Source organism: Coenobita brevimanus, chromosome 56, assembly GCF_032717465.1.
Source record: "Coenobita brevimanus isolate Jiangsu-jjx chromosome 56, ASM3271746v2, whole genome shotgun sequence".
Classification (NCBI taxonomy): Eukaryota; Metazoa; Arthropoda; class Malacostraca; order Decapoda; family Coenobitidae; genus Coenobita; species Coenobita brevimanus.
In genome coordinates this window covers 36,505,701-36,531,428 of record NC_137009.1, presented here as the reverse complement: position 1 = coordinate 36,531,428, position 25,728 = coordinate 36,505,701, and the positions used below count along the sequence as shown (strand labels likewise).

The 25,728-nt window shown below is 44.3% G+C and overlaps 1 protein-coding gene across 1 annotated transcript in view; it reads left to right on the top strand.

Annotated features, from left to right (window-relative positions):
* LOC145401703 (uncharacterized) overlaps positions 1 to 25,728 on the top strand; it is a 44,247-nt gene that overhangs the window by 3,214 nt on the left and 15,305 nt on the right. The window contains exons 2-11 of the mRNA XM_080273885.1: positions 3,000 to 3,353; positions 5,590 to 7,216; positions 7,370 to 10,213; positions 10,352 to 11,382; positions 11,593 to 12,280; positions 12,494 to 12,682; positions 16,463 to 16,714; positions 18,802 to 19,029; positions 21,036 to 21,211; positions 25,536 to 25,722. Coding sequence (XP_080130011.1) covers positions 3,049 to 3,353; positions 5,590 to 7,216; positions 7,370 to 10,213; positions 10,352 to 11,382; positions 11,593 to 12,280; positions 12,494 to 12,682; positions 16,463 to 16,714; positions 18,802 to 19,029; positions 21,036 to 21,211; positions 25,536 to 25,722 — 7,527 coding nt within the window. The 5' untranslated portion in view covers positions 3,000 to 3,048. The remainder of the gene's footprint in view (positions 1 to 2,999; positions 3,354 to 5,589; positions 7,217 to 7,369; positions 10,214 to 10,351; positions 11,383 to 11,592; positions 12,281 to 12,493; positions 12,683 to 16,462; positions 16,715 to 18,801; positions 19,030 to 21,035; positions 21,212 to 25,535; positions 25,723 to 25,728) is intronic.

Genomic DNA, 25,728 nt, shown 5'->3' with positions numbered 1-25,728 from the left:
TTGGCTTGTCACTCAGCATAGAGTCACCCACAGGCAGATGGAAGAGGAAAGAAAGACAGAAGAGGGAGTGTAAAGTTACCCGTAGGCAGGACAAGGAAGGAGAGAAAGACAGAAGAGGATGGAAGGAAGGTAGGATGAAGGAGAGGAAAGGGCAGACACCTGACAGCAACACTACATTGAGTGAGTGGATGGTGAGTGCCCCCACCTACCACACAAAACAAAGAAAATAAAAAGTCAAAATGACAAGCTGAAGTTAAGTGAAAACCAAAAATTTTATGCCTGGCTGTAAAAAAGTACTCGGCAATGAAAAACTAACAAAGATATATGGTACCGTATAAATCTGGTTTGAACCATGCAAAACTACAATAAATTATCTTAACAATGATATATAGTTTATGACTACAGTATTTATACGAGTATATGCATGTTACCGTGTGGTAAAGTGAAAGATAAAAGATGCACAATTTTGTATTCGCATAGAGATCATTTTCTTTTATCAGTCTGAGTAAATATACTTTTCATGACAGAATACAGATTTTGGTGTCATTTTAAAGCTGGATAGTTGTACTTTATTGTAGCATGTTCATATCAGGAAAACAAAGAAAAAAAGTCAAAATGATGAGTTGAATTTGGGCAAAAACCAAAAATTTTGTACCGTGCCATAGAATAATATTTGCCAAGAATAAAGTAATGAACAAACAAAACCATGAGCCATACCAGCTGCACAGTACCAGTCACGCATAGAGCAAGCATTCCGTGATGTCACGATCGAGTCTCTTTGTTTTGAAGTGTAAATGCGATTTATGGTGAATATTTTCGTAAAGTATCTAATGAGGAGAGTGTATGCGAGTGAGGTGGAGGGGAGGGAAGAGGGAGGGGGAGGCCAAGGATGAGATAAAGGGATGGAGTGGAGAGGTACACTATATGAGAGAGGGGGATGTGAGCTGGGAGCAAGGCAGTGAAGTGGCATTGGACTGGGCGACATGGAGGCTTTTTGTTTGTTGCCACCCCATATGGGATTGAGGCATCTGACAATAGATCGATCTTAAAATGACACATAAATTTGTCATTGGAATCTCTGAGGTTGGATTTGAAATGGCACAAAAATGGGTCATCGGACTCTCATAGGGTTATGATACCATGAAGTGAAGGAAATGTGCAGCATACCTTTTCAGTAAAAATAGAACTGTAGCAACTGAAGGCAAATGTTGCAGTACTTGTCCTTAAGTAATTATTACTGAGGCTTAGTTGTAAGTGCCATCATTCTGTTTGTCTATTGCCAGATGCCTTAATTCCGTAAGGGGTGGCCACAAAGAAATCGCCTCCATGTCGCCCAGTCCCCCTCCATTTCATTGCCCTGCTCCCAGCTCACATCCCCTTCTCTCACATACCTCTTCACTCCATCCCTACATCTCATCCTTGGCCTCCCCCTCCCTCTTCCCCCCTCCGCCTCACTCACATACACTCTCCTCATCAGTCTCTCACTCTCCATCCTCTCCACATGGCCAAACCACCTCAGTGTGTTTCTTCTAACGCTTCCTGTCACATCCACACCACACTCTCCTTCACATCCTCATTTGTCAGTCTGTCTCTTCATGTGACACCACATGCTCCTCTCAAATAATTCATTTCCACTGCTCTCACTCTTGACTTCTGTCCCTCCAACAAGGTCTGTGCTTCATTTCCGTATGTTAGAGTCGGTAGCAATCACAATACTGTCATGTGGTAACTTTTTCACTTCCATGCTTACTTCCCTGTTTCTTATCACTGCTTTCAAGGAACCAGCAACTTTTCTTCCTTGTTATAGCTACCCTTTCAAGCACTTCACCCTTTAAACTTCCATCCTTACTCATCACACTACCCCAGTACTTAAACACTCACATTTTCCATCTTTATTGAATATTTCTTGAGTGACGAAGGTGGTCAGGAACCTAACCCCCCCTGTTTCTTAATCTTATGGAAATTTTCAGTTTGTTATTCAACCACTTTTTATGCAATGCATCCTTGTTGAATAGTGGGGGATAAGTGTATTGGATATTCTCAGGTGTGTTTTGATGTCAAAATACAGTACTGTACTGCAGCTGAAAGGCCTAAGACCACTGCCACAATTAGGTGGGGGACTGTACATATCGTTTCGGTATGGGTAGGATATTTGGTAGGTACGATATTGCTCCGTATCTGGATACACCAATGGCTCTGTTACATCCGATAATCGAGTGATTACTCTATATACTGTACTGTACTAATAATACGGCACATGGGCATGATGCAGGTAAATGAATAATACAGTATTCATGAATTTTGATAGTTGCAATTCTTACGGTAAGTCTATTTATAGTGCTTGCATAATAACAAATAAACCGGTATACATGGTTGTAAAATAAACTGAATAAAGTATTGAAAAGATATGATTGATACCATTTCAGAACTAAAATGCCTGGAGTCAGAGTCGTGAGAATTTTACCGACTCCAACTCCAACCACAAACACACTACTCCACGACTCCAACTCCGATTCCACAACCCTGGATGTAACTTTTATTTAATTATTGCTATCACAAACAGTTTTATGGTACTCAGCTTTGGAAACACACTGAATTGAAGTGGTTGGATCCTTCATTAACCCCTTTTGTTCTAGATACTCTTTAAACTGATGATGATGATGGTGATTGATTGTTTGGTAATGGTTGTGAAGGTGATAATGATTTTGATGTTGATGTTTGATAATGGTGGTGCAGAAACAGTGTTAATAGTCTTGATGTTGATATTGATGATGGTGATGACAAAGGATGATAATATTGGTGATGGCAGTGACTGATAATAATGAATGAAGATATTGATCTAGATGGCATTAATGGACTTGATGATGGTGATGGTGACGACACTGGTAATATTGTTGACAAAATTGACTGACAGTAATAAATGATGATGGTGATGACACTGGTAATACTGTTGACAGAATTGGCTATAATAAATGATGATGGTGATGATATTGTTGCAGGTGACCAGGATAGCACTAGTGTCTACCAGGCCCTGGATACACCCCCACCATGGACATCCCCTTGCCAGAAGAGATCCCACTACCAGGGGGAACGAAATCAGGTCCACAGTGTCCCCCTCCTCCAGTTGGTCCAGGAATGGGCCTTCTAGGGGAACCCCTACGTCCCCCTCCCTCAGTCTTGCAGCCCCCGCAGATCCGGCTGCCTCCCGGTCCCCCGCCCAACCTGTCTGTTCCACCCCCTATGTTCAATATTCCGCCACCCATGCTGACTACCCCACCCCCTCGGATGCCTAATGCGGGGCCTGGTGTTGGACGGATTCCTGCACCAAACTTCCCTCCCCCAACTGCTGAAAGGTGTGGCTCTTGTTTGTAATTTCATGTTTTTTTTATTTCTTTAGTTACTGTATTTTTGTAACCCTTGGGATACCCTAACCTAATGTAGTATGTTGAATCAGTTTCTAATCTGTGGTCAGTGAGTCCACCTACATCCTCCAACCGCTGGAAGGTATGGCTCATATTAGTCATTTTATCATCTTATCTTAAGGTGGCCTAAATATTGTGTGGAATCTGGATGTATTGCTTTTACCCATATTACTTCAGTTTTTTTTTTTTTGTAAGATTTTAATAAACTTAGGAGAAGCTTTTTAAACTTGAAACATTAAATACAGCCCTAATTAGCCCCCTCCGTATGAAAAAGTCATCCCCAGCTTAAATAAAATTGTCTAGAGATAGCAAAAATAAAGAAATATGTCATTGGACTGAAGGGATTAAAATGTTGTCAGTTATTCATTCAATTGGCCAGAGGTGGTTCTTGTGTGTGTTTTGAGAGTATTTAGCTTATAAGGGGCCTTTACATTGATGTGCCTTGTTTGCATTGAAAAGCTATCACATTTATGTATCCAGTGTGAATTTAAGGATTTTGAACATTTTTCTCACACTGTTGCACATCATATTACACGTCTGAGATTTCTTGTTTCCCAACAGAGTTCAGAAGCTGTTAGGAAGTAATTAGCGGTTTTTATCTGTTGGTTTACTTCCCAGACTACAGAAAACATTAGCTTGGTGTCACTTGATTTGATTTGTCTAGGAGTGGTTGGTGAGGGAAGGTAAGTTCAGGGTTTTGTTTACGATTCATGTCTGTCCAGAGTGGTAAATATGATGGTTCGTCCTTGTTGGTGAAATAGACATTCTGTTTCATATTGGTCACAATTTTCTCAAATGTATTTAATTTTGAAACTGGATGTGGTAGGTGGGGGCACTCACTATCCACTCAGTCGATTAAGTGCTGCTCTCGGTTGTCTGCCCTTTCCTCTCCTCCATCCTTCTCTCGTTCCATCCACTTGTGTCTTTCTTTCCTTCATTGTGGGTGGCTTTACAGTCCCTCTTCTGTCTTTCTTTCCATCATTCTTTCCTCTTCCTTCTGCTTGTGGGTGACTCTACACTGAGTGACAAGCCAAATGGTTTCCTGTACACCGGGAAACCATTTACAGTCCTGGGTGGTAACCATATAACCATATTTTGGTGCCTGGTGGTTTAGTGGGTAATTATGGCATTCCATTCAGATTGAGCCAGTGAAGGTTTATATCCAAGAGGTGGTTGGGGTTTATTGCTCACATAAATCCACTCAGGGAGGAGTGAGGCTGGTCACTCTCATCTTAAATGTCAGGACCAACTTGCCTAGCCCCAGGCTTCTACGTTGTTCATTGGGCAACGTAGGATTGGATGATAAATGGAAAAAAATGGTTTGCTTCATGATGTGTTTTGAAGTAGCTACACTAATGAAGCTTGTGCCAAGTCATCAGCTTATGATGGGACTGAAAGATGTGGTGGGTAGGTCAGAGAAATAGATCTGAATGATGGATACCGTATACCGGTAGGAGGACAGATGGATTTTTTTATTTTTTTATTTTTCTAATCCTAAGATTTTTGTTTTGAGTATACTACATGTGCTTGTCTGTTGAAAAGAATATGGCAAGCCCCCCTCTCCTATTTTTTATCATGTTTAGGGATTCTTTCAGCAGAATGAGTTGTTTAAAATTAGTAGAGAAAAGTAACAAAATTTTTGTATGAATATCACAGCAAGAGGGTTCATGAATGAGGTAGAACTAATTATTAAAACTGTGAGTACGGAGTTGTGGGCAAGTCATGAATTTTTTTTTACCATAATTTCTGATGCATATAGTGATGATAGAATATGTGCAATCCCAGTGCATCATTGCAGACAATACACTGTTATGTGATGTGTGGGTTGGTCACATCTAACAGTTACGGATGTTCAGTATCATAACTACGTAGTCTTTTAGAAATTTGGGTCTTGCTCACAGCGCCATATTCTCTGCTGTAGAATCATAGTCCTAAGATGGCTTTGGAGGTTTCCTAACACCTTTCCTTAGTTAATTATTCTGCAAATTGTGCCACAGTATCTTGTTTGTTACTGATGCAGGCCATGTTGATATTAAAACAGCAGCATAGGCTACATGAGAATGTGATGATGCAGTATACAAAATAAACTGCTAAGAAGAGGTGATGTGAATCTCTTTTGCTCCTGACCATAAGATCTCAATTTTCATAGGATTCCACTTTCCCTCAGGTACTCTCCAAGCCGTGTGACAACTGACGATGATGACAAGGATGGCTCAGGCGTTGGTGTTGGACCCCTGCGTCTCCCGGCACCTCCTCCCCTGCCTCCTTCTCTTGCTCAGAAACCCGTGATTCCTGTATCAACATCCACCACTACTACTACCACAACCTCAGCACCCACCACTGCCACTGAGTCTACCCCCACAACTACAACCACACCTACACCAACTACATCCACATCTACACCAACGGTAGATCCCACACCACCCAAGCCCCTACCCAAGCTTCTAGGGAAACAGGAAGCAAAAAAGAGACTACAAGCATTCTCAGGGAAAGGACTCACTAAAGTGCCTGCCTTCTCTCTGGCCAAGACCAATAAACCTGCCGCAAAGTCTGCCTTGGGAGGGGAGGATGAGGATGGAGTGACGGGAAAGGATGGTAAGAAACCCCCCGGTGCTGCCAAGAAGAAAAAGAAGGAGGAAAAGGTGTCGTTTATTGAACAGATCAGAGATGAGGAGTCGAGACTGAAGGAGGCCCTGGGACTGAAAAATATCTTCCTGAACCCTTATGGGGAAGGCCTGTCTCATATTGCTAAACTTCTTGACAATCCTGAGGAGTTGCGTAAGTTTGAAAACAAAGGAAAGTCCATGAAAGTTAGACTGGTGGAATATGAAGCCAGGCAGAAGGAAAAGGAAAAGTCAAGTGAAAGGAGGAAGGACAGGGACAGGAGTTCAGAAAAGGAAAAGGATAGAAGCAAGGACAAAGACAAGGAGAAGGATAAAGAGAAAGATGATAAGGAGGAAAAAAAGGATGAATCAGGAGAGAAAAAGGAGAAGGGAGAAGGAAAGTCATCAAAGGAAGAACCCAGGAAGCTCCCTAAACATATGCCCAGAACATGGCGAGAATTCAAACGTGAGAAGTTTGATTTTGAGATCCTGAGGCTGGTGAGGAGGCAGCAGTTAAGACGGAGGAGAAGCAGAAGCAGCAGCAGGGACCGGAGGAGAAGAAGCAGGAGTGGCAGCAGAGAGAGGCGGAGGAGGAGCAGGAGTGGCAGCAGGGAGCGGCGGAAGCAGGAGAAGGAGGAACCAAAGACAATGTTCTCCGTGAGGGCCAAGGGGCTGGGAGGTGAGGAGAGAGAGTACCCGGCCAAACTGGTGCACTTCACCAACGCCCGCCCATCTGTCTCGTATGCCATCAATCCAAACCGTTATCGTGCCCATTATTACTCACGTTACGAGCTGAAGATCCGTTCACCTGAAGAGTGGAGCCAGTTGGAGGCATTCTGGGCCATGAAGAGGTCACTTGAAGCTCCACGTAGCTCAAAACCCTCCCCTGAGTCACGCCCTTGGTACCCCGACCCTTGGGAACTGAAGGAGGAGACTGTGGAGGTGAAGACTAGCACGGAACAGCGGGAGGCCACCATCCCCACTCCAAAATCACGCTGGGACTCTGACAATGAAGAAGGTGTTGATGTGAAACATTTGACAGCCCCTGTAACTCAAGACAAGGTGTCCAGACCCACCAAGGAGGTCTGCAAACAAGAAAATGCAGAAAAGGAAGAAGAGAAAGAAACAGATGAAAAAAGCAGGATGGAAGTGGAGGATGAGGAGGAGGAGGGGGAGAAGGAGGAGGAGGAAGAAGAGGAGGAGGAGTTAAAAGGGGAAGAGGAGGAGGGGGAGTTACAAGGGGAGGGGGAGAAAAAGGAAACGAAAAGGAAGAGGAAAGATAAAGATAAGAAGAAAGAGGAAGTGGAAGAAGAGAAGAAGGAGGAGGAAGAGGAGGAGGAGAAGATGGAAGAAGGAAGAGAGGAGCTTGATTTAGAATTATCAGAACCAAAACCTGAAGGAACACCCAGTAGGGAAGATGACAAGCCTTACCCAGATGGACTAACTGAGGAGTATGAAGCCTTTATGCAGATGCTAGATGGAGGAAACCTTTCTAATCAAGAGGAAAAGGAGGAGGGGGAGGAGGAGGAGGAGGAGGAGGAGGAGGAGGAGGAGGAAGGATTTGTGGAGGAAAAGGAAAGTGATGTAAGCAGAATGATGGAGGAAGAGAAAGAAGTAGTTGAGGAAAGACCACTTGGGGAATTGAAATGGTTTGACTATGATGATGAAAGTCAGTGGAAAGACAAGAGGAGATACGAGAAGGAGGAAGAAGAAAGTTATCCAGAGGGTGATGAAAGGCAGTTTGAAATGGATGAGGAAGAGGAGGAGGAGGAGGAGGAGGAGGAGGAAGAGGAGGAGGAAAGGCACGAGAAGAGAGAAGAGATATACGTAGAGGAAGAGGAGGGGCGTACTGGCATAAAGAGAGAGAGGGAGGAAGTATCTCCAGATGAACGCCGTGTAAGGAGGGAGGGGAGATATACGAAGGTGGATGAGAAAGAGGATAGGTACACGAAGAGAGAAGAGAGAACCTTAAAGGAAGATGATCACCGGTACACCAGGCAGGAAAAATACATGAAGAAAGAGGAGAGGTGCTTGAAGGAGGAAGTGAGGTATGGGAGGAGAGAAGAGAGGAACAGGAGGGGGGAGGAAGATGAGGAGAGTTTCTTGCCAGCTGAAGTTGTAGTGAAAACGGAGCCGGAAGACGAAGATGAGGAGGAGGCGAGGAAGGCCAAAGAAAAACTGGAGAAGAAGAGGAAGAAGGAACTGAAAAAGGCCAAGAGAAAACAGAAGAAGGCAGAAAAGAAAGCTAAGAAGAAGGCCAAGAAGGAAATGAAGAAAAGGGAAAAGGAGAGGAAAAAGAGCCAAGATAGCACAGAGGAGAGGGATTCATCAGAGGAAGGTGAGAGTGAGGTTTCTTCAAGCCCGTCCAAGATTAAGGAGGAAAAAGAAGAAAGGTATAATGTGGAGAGAAGAGTTAGGCCAGGAGAGAGAGGAGGGAACTGGGAGAGAAGGAGGGACGAGTGGAGGGAAATGGAATATCGCAGGGAGAGACACTTGGAAGAGGGAAGATCTAGAAGGCCGTATTCACATTCTGAGTGGAAGGAGAGAGGCTATGACACCTGGAGGGAAAAGGAAAAGGAGAGGAGAGAGACTGATGAAACGGATGAATGGAAAGATCGGGAGAGACAAAAGAGGAGAGAACGTGAGGAATGGAGAGATGTGGCCCAAGAAAGAAGAGGAAGAGAGGCAACGAGGAAAGATGAAAGGGAGCATGACCGTAGGGCTGCGGAGGAGTGGAGAGATTTGGTGAGGGAGAAGGAAGAGAGAAGAGAGGTGAAAGAGGAGGAAGAGAGCAGCAGTGATGAGCAGAAGGTGGAAGAAATTGAATCTGAGGAAGACAGCAATGTACCTGTACGAGAAATTGTGGAGTCTGAAGAGGAGGTGAGTCAGGAGGGTCAATATGAAGAGGATCAAGGGAGGGAATTTGTGCGAGATTCTGAGGCCAGTGGTGATGAAAGCCCCTCCTACACCCCTCCAAGGCTTCCCTCCTCCCAGGAAGATGAGGAAGAGGAAAGTAAGGAAGGAATGGAGGCTGTCCAGGAGGAGAGTGACTATGAGGTGGAGCCTCCTTCACCAGAGTCCTCCCCAGAGCTGATATTTGAGGAGCATCTGGAGTCTTCTGAGAGTGAGGAGGAGGATTTAGGTGAGGAGGGTAAGGGGTGGCGGAAGAGAAAGAGGTGGGAGAGAGACGGAGAGGGTAGAAACTCGTCCTCCCTCAGCCCCCCCACCACCAGTGACACCTCTGGCTTTTATGACCTCAGTCCCACCTCCAGCCCCGATGATCGGAGGCACACACGGAGACGCACATCCAGCCCTGGTGTGGGGGGAAGATCAGGACACAAATTCAACTTAGAGGACATTCCCTACCCCCCACAGGATGCTGGACGAGAGCGCTACAGCCCCTCCAATATGTCCATGTCCCCCAGCCCTCCCCCAGCCTCGCCCAGACTGGAGGCCATTCCAGTCCCCCCTGACCCCAGAAGAATCCCCATGCCCCCATCTGGTATACCACTGCCCTCTGTTCCCCCACCCCACTCACGCACACCCACTGCTCCACTTGCTGTCCCTCCATCCTCACGAGATAAGGAGGGCACCCACAAACCTCAATTTTCCGGTGCTCCAGCACCTCTTCAGCCTCCATTCTCATCTATGTCTTTGCCTCCTCCCTCTGTTTCCATGTCTGTCCCTCCCCCATCTCTTGTTACCCTGAAGGTCCCAGTGTCACTACCTCAGCTGTCTTCTTCCGGTGCCTCCACCTCCTTGTCTGACAGTTGTGAGGTGGGGACGGTGCAGGAAGAGGATAGGGCAGAATCAGAAGTGGAGGATGACAAAGATGAGGCGCTTCCAGAGACTGTTGTGCCTCCAGTGACGCTGTTGTCCCCCACATCCATCCCTGTCCCCACCTCCAGGCTGAGAACTGATGACACCATAGCACAGGATCATCCTGGTATTGAGGATAAACCTAGGACGATCAGGACAGAAAAGACCAAGTGGATCACCGAGGACCGAGATGAGAGAGGAGGTGATAGCGGTGCAGTGAGTGAAGTGAGGTCAACCCCCATCACCTTCAGGCTTGGTGGTGGCCGAACAGGGGGAGTGCTTAAAGGCCGGTTGCCAGGGTTCATGCATGAAGAGGATGAAGATGAGGCCAGGGGGCCTCCCACACCTATACATGACACTGACACACTGGCAGCAGAGTCACCATCACCACCCACATCCCTGCCATCACCACCCACACACCAGCAGCAGGAAGTGGAGGGGAAGGTAGAGGGAGAGGAGGAGGAACAGGAGGGAGAGAGGGAGAGGAAACAGGTTGAAAATGAGCAGCAGCAGAAGCAGCAGCAGCAGCAGCAAGAAGAAGAGACTGGAGGAGTACAGAGCCCCTCTACTGCATCTGCTGGCCTGGAAAAGGAGCAAGCAAGACGAGGTGCATCACCCCGCCGATCCCGCAGCTCCCGCAGAAGTAGGTCCCCCCAACACCGTAGGTCACCACGGCGTAGCACCCCACCCAGAATTCAGTCTCCTGACAGAGCCAGGTCTCCACGTAGCAGAAGAATGTCAGTCAAAGGGCGATCCCCAGGACGTGGTAAATCGCCACCCAGGGGTCGGTCCCCTAAGAGGAGCAGGTCCCCGCGGCGATTCAGAGACTCGCGGTCCCGGTCCCGGTCCCGGTCACCACGACGCCCAGGACTTCGCCGTTCTCCAGAGAGGAGGAGGAGAATGTCCCCAGATCACAGGAGATTTAGAGTCAGTCCCGACCGTGGCCGGCGCAGAGAGCCTGCCAGCCCACACAGATCATTCCGAGCAGCCAGGTCTCCAGTGCGTGGTCATGGAGGGGGTAGGATGGGGAGAGAGAAAAGATCCCCTGGCCGGAGGTATCACAGCCCCAGTCCCCCTCCACCACGGGAGGATCGCTATCATGAACGGCCCCATAGCCCTACCCCAGCCTCTGGTCGGTCCCACTCCCATCAAGGCCCCAGGACCCCAGAAAGGTCAGGAGAGGACAGTCATACCCAGTTCACACCCCCTCATCAAGCCTACTCAAGCCATGATGGTCCTGACCAGGCCAGCTCGCCACCACCACCACGGGGGTATGGCAGCCCCGATGGCCGTGGAGCCAGGAAGGAATACCGACGAAGCCGTAGCCCTGATTCACACAGCCCTAGCAGACGGGTGGGGAGACATCACAGCCCACGCCCCAGGAGCCCCCCAAGCCCTGACCAGCATCACCGTCGCAGCCCCACCTGGCGCAGCCCACCATATGGCAGCCCTGACCACCATTCACCTCGCCGTAGATGGTCCCCACCTCGTTCCCACCTCAGGTCTCCCACTCGCACTAGTAGGTCACCTCCTCCCCGGTCTCCATCCAGTAGGTCGCCAGTACCCCGATCTCCTGTAAGAAGATCTCCTGGACCACGGTCCCCATTGAGGAGGTCTCCTGGACCTAGGTCCCCATTGAGGAGGTCCCCTCTCAGACGATCTCCTGGACCACGATCGCCACAGAGGAGGTCTCCTGGTCGCAGATCTCCCAGCTCCAGGTCCCCTGTTCGAAGGTCCCTAAGTCCTAGGTCCCCTGTTCGGAGGTCCTCAAGTTCCAGGTCACCCGTTCGGAGGTCTCCAAGCTCTAGGTCCCCTGTTCGTAGGTCTCCTATACGTAGGTCTCCAGGTCGTAGATCACCAGGTCGTAGGTCCCCTGTTCGTAGATCTCCCGGTCGTAGGTCCCCTGTTCGTAGATCTCCTGGTCGTAGATCTCCCATAAGAAGATCACCTGTTAGGAGGTCTCCCTTGAGGAGGTCCCCTTTAAGAAGGTCGCCCATTAGGAGGTCACCGGGGCAGCGATCCCCTCTGAGGCGGTCCCCAGGCTTGAGATCACCTCGCAGATCCCCTTCACCTGGGGCTGAGGACTACGACAGGTATGAACGCAGATGGGGCGAGCGTGACTGGGAAGGCGGGACAGAGTCTGATCGGTGGGCAGGGCGAGGCTACAAGGTTGGGTCAGACAAGTACGGTGGTGCTGGTCGTCCTGAAGCAGCAATCAAGATAGATGCAGACTCCACGATCAGTGACTCAGAGCTATTAGGGAGGCGGGAACAGACCGGTCGCAGCACCCGAGACTCCTCTGCGTCATCATCACCTCAGGACTCGCCACGCCGCCTCACTCTGGATGAACGTCTGATGCAGGAGCATGGCCTGGAGGTGGATCCTCCAGCACCCACACATACAGCATACCCGTGGCCATACCACCACCCACTCCAGGTCAGTCACACCCACTTGTGCAGTAAGGTCTCTTTATATATACAGTATATATATATTTTTTAAAATGCTCTCATGCTAGTAAACCCTTGGTAAATTACGGAAAAATCCTCTTATAAATGTTACCTTGCTAGTAAACCCTTGTTGAATTGAATAAAATGCCCCCCCCCCCTTTTTTTTTCTTTTTTGTATCCAAATATCTTCCCATATTTACAGGTTCATCAGCTGCACTACTCATACGATGGCAGTGAGGGTGGTGGAGTGGGGCAGGATGGTGCTGGTGGGGGTAGTGACGGGTCCAGGGTCATCCAGGTGGGCAACATGCTACAGGTATTGCCTCAGGACCCATCAGCAGCACCACCATCTCGCAACCCCATGATTGTGCAGACTGGCAATGTTATTCAGGCGAGTGGAATGTGTAGTTGGTTTGTTTTTACTTGACAGAGCTCCCTGTCCCCTTGTAGCTCAGTTGATGGACATATGTTGTCAGATTGGAAGGTTAATTTGACTATGGTCCGTCTGTTTTATGAAGAGCGTTTGGGCGTTGTCCCTCTTGGGGAGTCCCCGTCCCACAGTGTTGCCATACTTTGTACTGGGCAACTTAATCGGATTAGAGAACAGACGCAGATGACAACTCTCCCTCCCAGCACACCACTCTCTCTCTCTCTCTCTCTCTCTCTCTCTCTCTCTCTCTGCATATAGAAATTGAATTTTTTGTAGATTTCTTTCTATAAAAAGTCTATATGGTTTTATGAATTATTAAAATTTGAGGAAAAGCCTCCTGACTGACTGTCTCTCTCTCTCTAACATTATTTTTTATTATGACTGTGATTTTCTCCTTAAATTATGGTGTTTTATTTGTGGTTTATAATTTCGATTTATTTTCCACACCACCTTTGAGGTTAAGGAAAAGCCTCCTGACTGTCTTGTTGCGCTCCTATTCAATTTCCATCACATTCCCTCCCTCCCTCCCTCCCTCCGTCTTGCCTTTTCTCCCTTATCTTCGGCCTCTCCAAGCTCCCTCCCTTGCTGTCTCCCTATCCCCCTTATCTTCATTCCCTTTCCCTCCTTTCTCTCTCTCTGTTACTGTCTGTCTGTCAACATTATGTTTTTCTTATGAATGTGATACTTTCCTTAAAGTATGATGTTTTATTTGTTCTTTATAATTTCGACTTTTTCCACACCACCTTTGAGGTAAAAGTCAAGGCATGTTTTTTTTTTTTTTTTTTTTTAGAGGTTTTCCCCAGGAGGCCTAATCAACAGCTTTTGAGGGAACAATTATAGGTCCTCTGTTTGCCTTCTCTTCTTAAAAATACTTATTTACTTTGTAAGTAAGTTCTTTTTCTCCACTGTGGAGCACATGAAAGCGAGTAGCAGGAGTATGAGCATCCATCTCAGGTGGCGGCCAGAGTGGAAATGACCTGGATTAACATGGTCATTCTACCCTTACAAGCATGGCAACATTGCTTTCCAATGTTGCCAAGTGCTGTGGTATTTATTAAAAGTCATTGTTATTATTAGAAAAAAAGAAACATTTATAACATTATATAGCCTTATAAGAGAATTTAATATATATATATATATATATATATATATATATATATACTGTAAATAAATTTCATTTAGAAGTAGTAAATAGCTGACATGAGACAGAGAGGTGTACACGTTTGGCAGAGAGGCGGCCGAGGAAAATCCTAAGAGGGACAACGCCTAAACGCACTTCATAAAATAGACAGACCCTAGTATCCAATGACTGTCATACCTGCCTCGTAACTAAAGCTCATTGAATTTCATGCAACCACAGCTTAGTATTTTTGTTGTTAGAGTAGCCCTGTTCTGTCAGATGAAAGCAGATGAACTATGATAATTGCCATACAGCAAATTTAAATTGATGAGTGTAGCTAATAAGTATATTTGTTCCCGTATTTTATTAACTTCCAAGTTACAACCTTTTGTGTGTACTGTATATATATATATATATATATATATATATATATATATATATATATATATATATATATATATATTAGTGATCCCTAAAATTACTGTGTACTGTACAGTACTTGAGAAAGTGAAAAGGTATTTATTATCAGGTTACATAAAGCCATGGGTACAACAATGGTATTTCAGTTTCTACCCACGGTCATGGTGTTCACCAGTGATTTGTAAAACAAGGAGGCCCATAAATTGCATTTTCCTTTCTCATGTGTTACAGGGATGGCTCAATTTGTTGGTGTGAAGAACTCAGATATGTAAGGTTCTATCTATCTAATGTCAGACGCTTTAATCCCGTAAGGGGTGGCCACAAACAAATTGCCTCCATGTCACCCTGTTCCCCGCCATTTCACTGTCCTGCTCCCAGCTCACACCCCTCTCTCTCTCTCTCTCACATACCTCTCCATTCCATCCTTCCATCTCATCCTTGCTTCCCCCTCCCTCTCCCCCTCTCCACCTCACTCACATACATTCTCCTTATCAGGCTCTCACTCTCCATCTCCAGTCTCTGGACGTGAGGAAACAGACTCTTAAAAAAGTGAAAAGGTTTATGAGAAGTAGAAAATTATACAGGGTATAGACACTGGTTATGCTGGTGGAGCAGTTGCTATAATGAAGAAGAATAGGAATATGTAATTTATGAACCTTCCTACATTTTAATTCAAGTATTAGTGATTTTTGACTTGTTAACAAGTGAATTACAAACCAGTTCTCGGTTCCAGTTGAATTAGTAAGTTGGGGAGCACGTTTAGCTTCAGATTGTATAAACGTATGCCTAAAATTCAAGATACAAGCATTCCTATACAGTACAGTGTTTTGATTGACTGGATGTATAGCCTCTTTCAGTAGATGCACTCTTGATACCTCTTCTTTTCTGCCTTCCCACTCATATGTCAAGAGCCAGCCCATCCTTTTTAATCCCTTCAGTACAGTAGGTGTGGATGTTTTTGCCTGTGGGGTGGTGGCACTTTTATGGGGGCTTAATTGTGGAGTCAGTGAGGGTTATTTAATACAGCAGACATTTAATTAGTTCAGTTTATCTTATCAAGTTCTTTTGCTCTCTGAATCCTATCTTACCCCATCATCAGATGGAAAAAGGGGTGTGGGTGTTGGTGATATTGACAATAAATTACAAAGGAGTACAAAGGAAAGCAACCAGCAACAGACCTTATGGTCCTTTCGAGGCTGTTTGTTATAGAGTAGACCATGACTACGAGATATAACTCTACATGCTGAAGGTTAAGGATAGTAAAGCAAGAAGGCTCCCCCCGCCTCCAAACCCTCCAATTAAAACTGGCAAGAAAAAGTGAGAAAAACCACCATGCAGCATGGAAAAACTGTCATGGAAATTTCATAGGAAAGACTGAAAAGGAAAAGTTACATTCTATAATACTCTCTCTATAAGCTACCAGTATGAATAACCTGAAAGAGAAAGTAGTAAAATAAAATATATGATCAAATAAATAAACAATGCATGACACCATGTACGGGTACGTTGAGTTAACGGGGCGTCTGTGGACACAGTGTTGAAATTGCACAGTGCACAGTGTGGATGTTCAGGGGTGGTGTGGCAGCCTTGCCTGGTGCTATTAAGGTAGGCAGCAGTCAATCAGGCCCCGGCTCTGTTCGTTCCACTGAGACTAGGAGCATTCCCATGCGGGACAAGCACACAAGTCACCTCCTGAAGCAGTGACCCCTGGTACATAAAAAAATCCCAGTGGTGGTCACTTGACTAACAGGGACCCTCAGTGATCCACAGCCCATCACAGGTCAAAAGTATGATTAGTGAGCATTAACTCCGGGCTATCTGTGCATATCCTAGTCTGTGCATATACGATATTTGCATTCAAATAAATTGATCTGGGCTCTAAAAAAATAAAATAAAATAAAATACAAAATTATACACAAGTGTTTTATTCAGGAGTAAACATATTAAGCTGGGGGTTAGACAACAAATACTTATTCATCAAACTGCTCTTATATTATTTTGTCAGACGTAAGAAAAACCTGTGTTTGTGGAGAGGTTAGTTAAGGCTATAATCAAACCCCTCCTGAGTGAAGCCTTTTCTTAGCCAAATATTATTGTCTAGATATGGCAATGATAAAACAAAAATGACATTAACAGAGTGAGGGGATTAATTGTAGAAAATGGGATGATGATGATGATGATGATGGATTTTATTACTGCAGGTGGTACCAGCTGAGGTGGTTGGTGGGATGATGCAGGTGATGGGTGTGCCCCCTCCCTCCACCTCACCCCCACCAGCCACAGCCCCTTCATCTATCCCACCCCAGACTTCCTCCGCTGAGGCCCCGTCCGCACCCCGCCCCATCGCAGTACCCCAGGCTATCCCTGCTGCAACCCCAGTGGCCAGCACTGAACCCCTACTGTCACACACGCAGGGGCTCCCAGTTGCTAGGCTATTGTCACTCTTGCAGCAGGTAATTTATTTATCATAGACTATAGTGCTTTATTTTGTGCAGTGAACCTTCACTTTTTTTTTATTTTGTAAATAGTGTAAATCATTAATATTGAAATACAGTAGTTAATTCACTCACATTTATCATAGCCAATTGTGATTTTTATTTTTTATTTTTTTTTTTTTTAGTGTATGTTATTTGTATCATACACATTTAATATCAGTATGGTTTACATCATTAACATACAAGGGGATATGGATGTGTATATTCAGAATAAATTGCAAATGAAGAGGTGTCAGGAATTGACCAGGACCTTTTACAGTGCAACCCTTAACCCTTTTACTGTGGCTGTTGCACTTGGGTATTTTGTACAGGCAGGCAGACACCAGAAGGCTTTGTTCAACTTAGAGAAATCCAGTGAGACAAAGGCTATAGAAAACTTTTATTAAGTAACTGGTTCTCTTTTTTTTGTACGTCTAGTAGTTTATTTGGGTCAACACCAGATGATTTTGTTGAGAGATTTTGTAGCTTTCTAAAGGTAAATGTGAGGAGGCTGGTGAGGCAAAGGATTTAAAGTGTGGGAGAAGTTGGTAGGCCAATATAAATAAGACCTTTATATTTTCGTACACGGATGAGTTGAGCTTGCCAGATATTCTTCATGACTGAGTTAGATATTTTTGAGAACCTGGCCATTATGGTGATACATTTGGAAAAGGACAGTTTGGCACTAAGAGAACCATAATCTTCGTTTCTTTACACTTGATACCCTATAATTTACATGAAAAAAATATTGTCAAATATGGCTAAAACACAACCAGAAATATAAGTGACATACACTGTTAATAGTTAAGCAAGTTTCTTCTAACAGTAGCACAAGCTTAAGTTGATAGTTAAAGAAATAAACTGAATTGATGTCTGTATATCTGGAGTTGTTCTTTAGTAAAGCCTCTTTATTCCACTACCATACCTAAAACAACCCCTAGAGGTGTTGGTTAGTTTCATATTTTTAATATGTGCTGTGTTAATTTAGCTTTGGGTTCCTACACTTTGCAAGGGTTTATAAGGGATTGGATGGTGTTGACTTGTTTTGATGTAGGCTACAGCAGCCATTAGATGGATGTACACTGTGTTATAAGCCAAATGCATTCCATATTGCAGGAAACCATTTACAGTTTTGCGTGGTACCCATTTAACCAACAACTGAGTGTCTGGTTGTCTGACAGGTTAAGGTACGCAACTGGATTTTTTTGTTTCAGTGCAGTGAAGAAAGAACTAAAGGCATAAACATACATACGTACATCATCTAATCCAGTGTTGCCCCATGAGGAGTGTAGGAGTCCAGGGCTAGGCAGGTTGGTCCTGAGAGTGACCAGCCTCACTCATCCCTGAGTGGCATTACATGAGCAATAAACCCCAACCATCACTTGGATATAAACCTGCACTAGCTCAATCTGATTGGAGCGCCTTAATTGCCCGCCAAACCAGCAGGCACCATAATTTGGCTGTATGGTTACCACCCAGCATAGTACTGTAAATGGATTTCTGGTGTACAGGAAACCATTTGGCTTGTCACTCAGTGTAAAGCCCACAAGAATTGTTCCTGAGAGAGAGAGAGAGAGAGAGAAATTAAAAATACAGACCATTGGGGTTTAGCTGTAGGAGTGTTTGGAGTTTATTGCTCACATAATACCACTTTGAGGCAAGTGACTGATCCCTCAGTGTAAATATCTACTGAACAACCTAAACCCAGACCCCGATGCTGCTGATGGGGCAACACAATGATGATTGATATGATGATGGATTTTCTTTTAATTTCTTTCAGTCTGTACACATTTCTCACACCCCAAGTAAATCTCAGATGGATGGATGGATTTCTTATTCATTTCTTTCAATCTTTATACTATATCTGCATTCCGAGAAACTCTTAGATAAATGAATGGATTTTCTTTCCTTTCAATCTTTATTTTATCTCCACTCCACAGGGAAGTACCCAGTGAATGGATGGGTTTTCTTTTCTTCATTGTTTATATTATCTTCACTCCCTCAGGAACTCACAGGTGAATGGATGGGATGTCTTTCAACCTCTGCATTCTTTTCACCTCCCTCAGCAAATCCCGACCATGGGTGAGACACTGATTGACCCCGAAGTGGCGGCAGCAGCAAAACAAAAGCAGAAGCAGGAGCGTCGTGAATGGAAAGAGAGGCGGCGGAAGGAGAGGGAAGCACGGAGGGAGGCACGCCAGCGAGAGAGGGAGCGGAAGTTGAAGGAGGAGGAAGAGAGGAGGGAGGAGGAGGAAACCCAGTCATCTGACACTGAGGATGAAGTTCTGATTAGGGTAAGATAAAATTTTCCTTTATTACTCTCATATTTTTGATAGCTTGGAGTCAGGATTCTGAAGGAATGTGGCACATTTTATATCAGTATACAAGTGTTGTGCAAAAGTAATACATAAGTGAATATTAATGTACCAGACACAGAAATAAACTAGTAAGGAAGAAGTGATGGGAATCTCTTAAGCGTACCAAAATAACACAAGGAGAATGCTTGAAAGTGATGCAGTTTGTGGTGTTCCAAGAGGAGGACATCAAAATGAAATAAAAGTAACATCAGTGTGGTGATTGCATTGACGTGGTCCAAGACTGATGGATTATTGGTCATGTTAAAAAAGAAAAGAAAAAAGGGCAATATCAGGCTGGCCCATAATACTAATCCTAAAAAAGCACAATATCAGGCAGGCCCATAATACTAATCCTAATACTAAGCATACTGCAGTCCCATAATACTAATATTAATACTGAGCATACTACAGTCCCATAATACTAATATTAATACTAAGCATACTATGGCCCCATAATACTAATATACCATCTCACTCGATGTAGTGCTGTTGTCGGGTGTCTGCCCTTTCCTCTCCTCCATCCTTCTTTCGTTCCATCCTCTTCTGTTTTTCTTTCCTTCAGTCTTTCCACGTCCTGCCTACAGGTGACTTTACACTCCCTCTTTCGTCTTTCCTTCCTTCATTCTTTCCTCTTCCTTCTGCCTGTGGGTAACTCTACCCTGAGTGACAAGCCAAATGGTTTCCTGTACACTAGGAAACCATTTACTATGCTGGATGGTAACCATATAACCAAATTTTGGCACCTGGTGGTTTAGTGGGTAATTATTATGCTCCTGTCGGATTGAGCCGGTGAAGGTTTATATCCAAGGGGTGGTTGGGGTTTATTGCTCATGTAATGCCACGCAGGGATGAGTGAGGCTGGTCACTCTCATCTTAAATGTCAGGACCAACTTCCTAGCCCCGGGCTCCTACGCTCCTCATGGGGCAGTGTAGGATTGGATGATGGATGGATGGATGAATACTAAGCATACTACAGCCCCATAATACTAACCAGTGGTAGATGGGGACACTCACCATCCACTCACTCAGTGTAGTGCTGCTTTGGGTGTCTACCCTTTCCTCTCTTCCTTTCTTCCACTTCCATCTTTCTTTCCTTCAGTCATTCCTCTTCCTTCTGCCTACAGGTGGCTTTACACTCCCTCTTCTGTCTTTCTTTCCTTCATTCATTCCTCTTCCTTCTGCCTACAGGTGACTTTACACTCCCTCTTCTGTCTTTCTTTCCTTCAGTCATTCCTCTTCCTTCTGCCTATGGGTAACTTTACACTCTCTCTTCTGTCTTTCTTTCCTTCATTCATTCCTCTTCCTTCTGCCTACAGGTGACTTTACACTCCCTCTTCTGTCTTTCTTTCCTTCATTCATTCCTTTTCCTTCTGCCTACAGGTGACTTTACACTCCCTCTTCTGTCTTTCTTCCCTTCATTCATGCCTCTTCCTTCTGCCTACAGGCAACATTACACTCCCTCTTCTGTCTTTCTTTCCTTCATTCTTTCCTCATTCTTCTGGCTGTGGGTAACTGTACACTGAGTGACAGTCCAAATGGTTTCCTGTACATCAGGAAACCATTTACTGTGCTGGGTGGTAACCATATAACCAACCAATGGCACCTAGTGGTTTAGTGGGTAATTAGGACGCTCCATTCGGATTGAGCCTGTGTAGGTTTATATCCAAGGGGTTGTTAGGGTTTATTGCTCACGTAATGCCACTCAGGGATGAGTGAGGCTGGTCACTCTCATCTTAAATGTCAGGACCAACTTTCCTAGTCCTGGGTTTCTACACTCCTTATGAGGCAACAAGACTAAATGATGTATGCATTGATGTATATTTTTTCATGCTCTCAGGAGCCTACCTCACCTTGTCCTTAGGTGGGAAGAGAGGTCAAGATGATGATGATGATATAATTTGATGCTGATAATTAAAATTGATATTGTCCTTACACCATATCAGGAGGCCATATCAGAGACCCCAGTGATTGGGTCTCCAGTGCCAGACTATGAGATGGCGGGAGCAGACGACGATGATGAGGAGGAGGAAGAGGAGGCCATGCTGAGGAAAAAGAAGAGACTCCAGCCGGTTCTTCTCCCACCCGCCGACAAGGGCATCCTCTTGAGTCCCAGCTACAGGTGTGCTATTGTCCATTGGTTGTTCTTTGTGCTATGGTTGAGTTGGAGGAAGGGCTGCCTGATGGACAAGATGACATGGAGGGAATTTATTTTTGGCAACTCTTTCCGGGAAATGGCTGTTTTTGGGCACTCCTCTTAACATACATGACCTGAATCAACCAGTATTTATTTGAATTGACGCGATGGACCTGAATAATGTGAAATTCCTAAAGTAACAGAAATAATGCAGGACTGGCTGCCACGAACTAGACTGGATCTAAGCTGACCTGGATGTAACTTAGACTGAATGAGTCTAACTGAATGTGAAGGCCCTGAGTATATGTAAGTTTACCTGAATGGTCCTGGGCAACCTTAAGCTCACCTGACCAGATAAAAACCTGAATGGATCTTAAAGACCTAAATGGACATAAATGAATCTAAATTAGATCTAAATGATCCAAAAATTTACCTTAGTTTATGTGACTAGACAAAAATGGATGTGATGGGCCTGATTGAATATGAAATGACACTGTTGGACCTAAATGTATATGTATATAATTTTCCACCTTTTCTCTCACCTCAGTAGGGCCCCCCCCCTATTTGTGCATAAGCACATACATAACTGTTGCATTGGTAGCATTTGTTGTTGTTGTTTAGTAACCCTGATCTCTGGCTGAGCAGACCCATCAACCACAAGCAAGCATCCATCCTTGCAGGACTGTCCTGTGCAGTGAATCAACATTCTGTTGAAGCAGACAGTGCCTTGCCACAGCAAGAAGCATGGAAGAGTTTGGAGCTCCAACTGGTTTCACCTTTACTCCATTCTGTCCACTTTGACCTGGCATAAATTTGCCATTTCTTTATCTTAAATACTAAGCTGTAACTAGAATATGATGTTGGTCATGATAACTGCTAGGAAAAGAATGTAGGACCATAGTATTGTCTTATTGTGCCACTGAACTGTGGAAAACTGTTGGATGATGAAACCCCCTGTCAAGTTAAGGTGGATGATCTTTGGTGTACTGTTAAGTGCATTCAGACTGGAGTACAATACTTCCTAATTTTCACTACTGCCATTTGCTTTTGTTTTTCATGTTTATCAAGATTACTGTTAATCTCTTCATTTATCTGTCTTGATTGTCTTTCTGTAAGTCTTTTCACTTGTTTTTCTATTTGTTTATAGGGTAGTTTAGTTCATATAGAAAACAAATACACTCAATCCTCGAGTACCGCGGGCAATAGGGACTGGACAAGGACCGTGGTACCCAAATCCGCGTCACTCAGACAATATGTTTATGTGTATAATGGTACAATGTGTTCTGGCGACTTTTCATAACTCACTTTTACCCCTTTTTACAACCTAACCCCACGTAAATTAACCCTTACTTGCACCCACCATCAGGTAAAGCAGTGAGACGTAACTATTGTTATTTAAAAAATCAGTGGTATTAAAAATAGCATTAACAAAAACAGAAGTTGGGATACGTAGCTCCATGGTATTTTCCTCCCTCCCCTCAACCCCAATGTTGTTGTCAAAGTTTCGCCATCTCTTGTATCATGTGGCCTTCAGGAGAGACCTTAAGCCACGTGGTTAGATGAAAATTCATTGGTTTGACGGCTTTAGGGGACGAAACAGAACAAAAATGTGTGCTAACCAGAAAAAATTACATTCATCCTTGTGTTCTCATGAGTTAGTGTTCCGTTTCACATTCTTCAATTGATATCGCTCTTCCCTACATTTTTCAGACAGACTAAGCATATGGCTAAACTGCTCAGTCAGTCCGAAATGTGTTGGGAAAAGCGATATCGAATGAAGAATGTGAAACGGAATGCTAACTCACAAGAACACATGGATGAAAGAGTATTTTTTTTTTTTTCAAACATTTTCGTTCCATTTCGTCCTCTAAAACTGCCAGACCCATAAATTTTAGTCTAACCATACGGCCTAACGTCTCTCCCGAAGGCCACTTGATAACGAGAAGGCGAAACTTTGACAACATTATCGGTGGGGGGTGGGGAATGAATGCCGGGAAGCTACGTATCAACATAAGGGTACCTAGCCCGACTTTTTTGTTAATGCTATTTCTAATATCATTGGTGATCTTAATTACAATGATTATATCACTGTTTTACCTGATGGTGCATATAAGTGGGGGTAATTTACGTGGGGTAAAGTGGTAAGGAGGAGTAAAAATGACAATTTCTCTGACGCTCCACATAACGCCCTATATAGGGCTAAGCTTCTCAGTCAGCTTCAGGACAAATATAAACTTTCAGTGCTACAAGGTTCGCATCACTTCCTTTGCACGATCTTTATCTTCTCCTGGTCCTTCCAAATCGTTATGATGGTGCTTTCATGTACTCCACACTTTTTTGCCATTTCGGTAAACGTACGCTATACTTAAAGCAGTAGAAGGACCTTATCAATTCAATTCATATTCCTCCAGTTTGTTTTCGGTGTTTTTCTGACTATTTTAAGGGTGATAAATTACAGCTTCCTGCAGAAAAACTTCCCACATTTTATCATCACGTTCCTTAAGCCGTACCTATGATTGTCTTGACGTACTCAAAGGTGGTTTTCGTCTCCCAATTTCCCAACTGGATGCTAGGTTAGATTAGGTTAAATTATTAGGTATAGTTAGGCTAGGTTTGGTCAATTGTAGTTAAACATTTAGGACAGGCCCTTTCGCTGTAACCCTGACGGGTCAAACGAGTTGACATAGTGTAACACAGCTAAAAACAACGGGGAAACAGATTTAGCATGAAACGATTATTTACCTCCCATAAGTAATCCGAAAAATACAAGACTATAAGTTAGAAGATCGAAGAATGTGGAACTGAACGCTAACTTGTGAGAGAACATGGATGGAAGTAATTTTTTTTTCTGATTAGCAAACATATTCATTCAGTCTTGTCCCCTAAAACTGCAAAACTCATATGACTGTGAGGTAAAGTCAGTGAGATGCGAGAAAGGATTTTATAGCCGTATGCTCAGTCGGTCCGAAACGTGTTGGGAAGCACGAATTCGAACGAAAATGTGGAACTGAACACTAACTTACGAGAACCCATGGATGAAAGTTTTTTTTTTTTTTTTAATTAGAAAACATTTTCATTCCATTTCATCCCCTAAAACTGTGAAACCTAGTATGAGTGTGGGGTAGAATTAGGCGAGGCGCGAGAAAGGACTGATAACCGTATGCTCAGTTAGTTGGAAATGTGTTGGGAAGCACTAAATCGAATGAAGAATGTAGAACTGAATGTTAATTTACAAGAACACATGGATAAAAGAGTAGCTTTTTGTGTATCAAACATTTTCATTCCATTTCCTCCCTTAAAACTGCAAAACCCATTATGAGTGGGTAAGAACTAGGTGAGGCATGAGAAAGGACTGATAACCATATGCCCAGTTGGTCGAAATGTGTTGGGAAGCATGAAATCGAACGAAGAATGTGGAACTGAACCCTAACTCACGAGAACACATGGATTTTTTTTTTTTTTTCCTGATTACCATACATTTTCGTTCCATTTCGTCCCCTGAAATTGCGAAACCCATAAATTTTGTCTAACCATTTGGCCTTGAGTGTGCCCATGAAGCATATTTCCATTCTGTATGTGTATTCATCTCACCACCGGGAACCTTCAGCCAGGAACGATGCTCGCCCAGTTGTTTCAAAACTAACCATAGGTTTTTCTCAAAAATACGCTCAATGTGTTTCCCAGGCAAAATTTTTTCAACCTAACACCTAACCTATCCCACTAGGGCTGCTTGGCTTAGGTGGCTGGGTGTGGTATTGAGATCAATACCCATACAGAATGGAACTATGCGCCCAAGAAAAGTACCCAGAGTTTAGAGGGTGACATCATCGCGCGCGACTTTCAAATTTAGTCGCCAGGCCAGCTGACTTCCCGCTCGAGCTCGAGTTTTTCCGCGTGTTGACATGACTTGTCTCATTATGCTGACCGCGTTAGAACAAAAACGTGTTACTCAACCACGTGTTACTCAAGGATTGAGTGTACATGCATACAGTCTTCATTAAATAGTATGTTGTTAAAGAGATCTCTTAAGCTGACCAAAGATATAAACACACTGGAGGGATTAACCCCTTGAATCTGATGATGTCTTGTAAAATTTAAGCTTGCTGCTAGTACATAGTTTTATTTAAGGTAGGAAAGACCTCACATATTGAAGGATTTTATCAGGGCTGCCTTTAGAACCTCCAGTTTGAAAAGTCTGTCCTAAGCTGAATACAAATGCAAATATCAGTACACAGCAAGAATGAAATTTAAAACACATCTCCAATCCCCAGTGGATATACCGTAACCCCTGTCGTGATTCTGCTGCCAGGTATCGAGAGGACTACCGACCTAAAGCCGTAAAATTTGCTGATGGAATACTGCCGGGGGAGGGGACGTCGCCATCTGGTGGGGAGGAGATACACTCACCGCCACCCCCCACCAGTGCCACATCAATAAAGAAGAAGGAGAAGAAGCTAAGGAAGAAACGTAAAGTAAAAGTCAAGATCATCAAACTGGTGAGT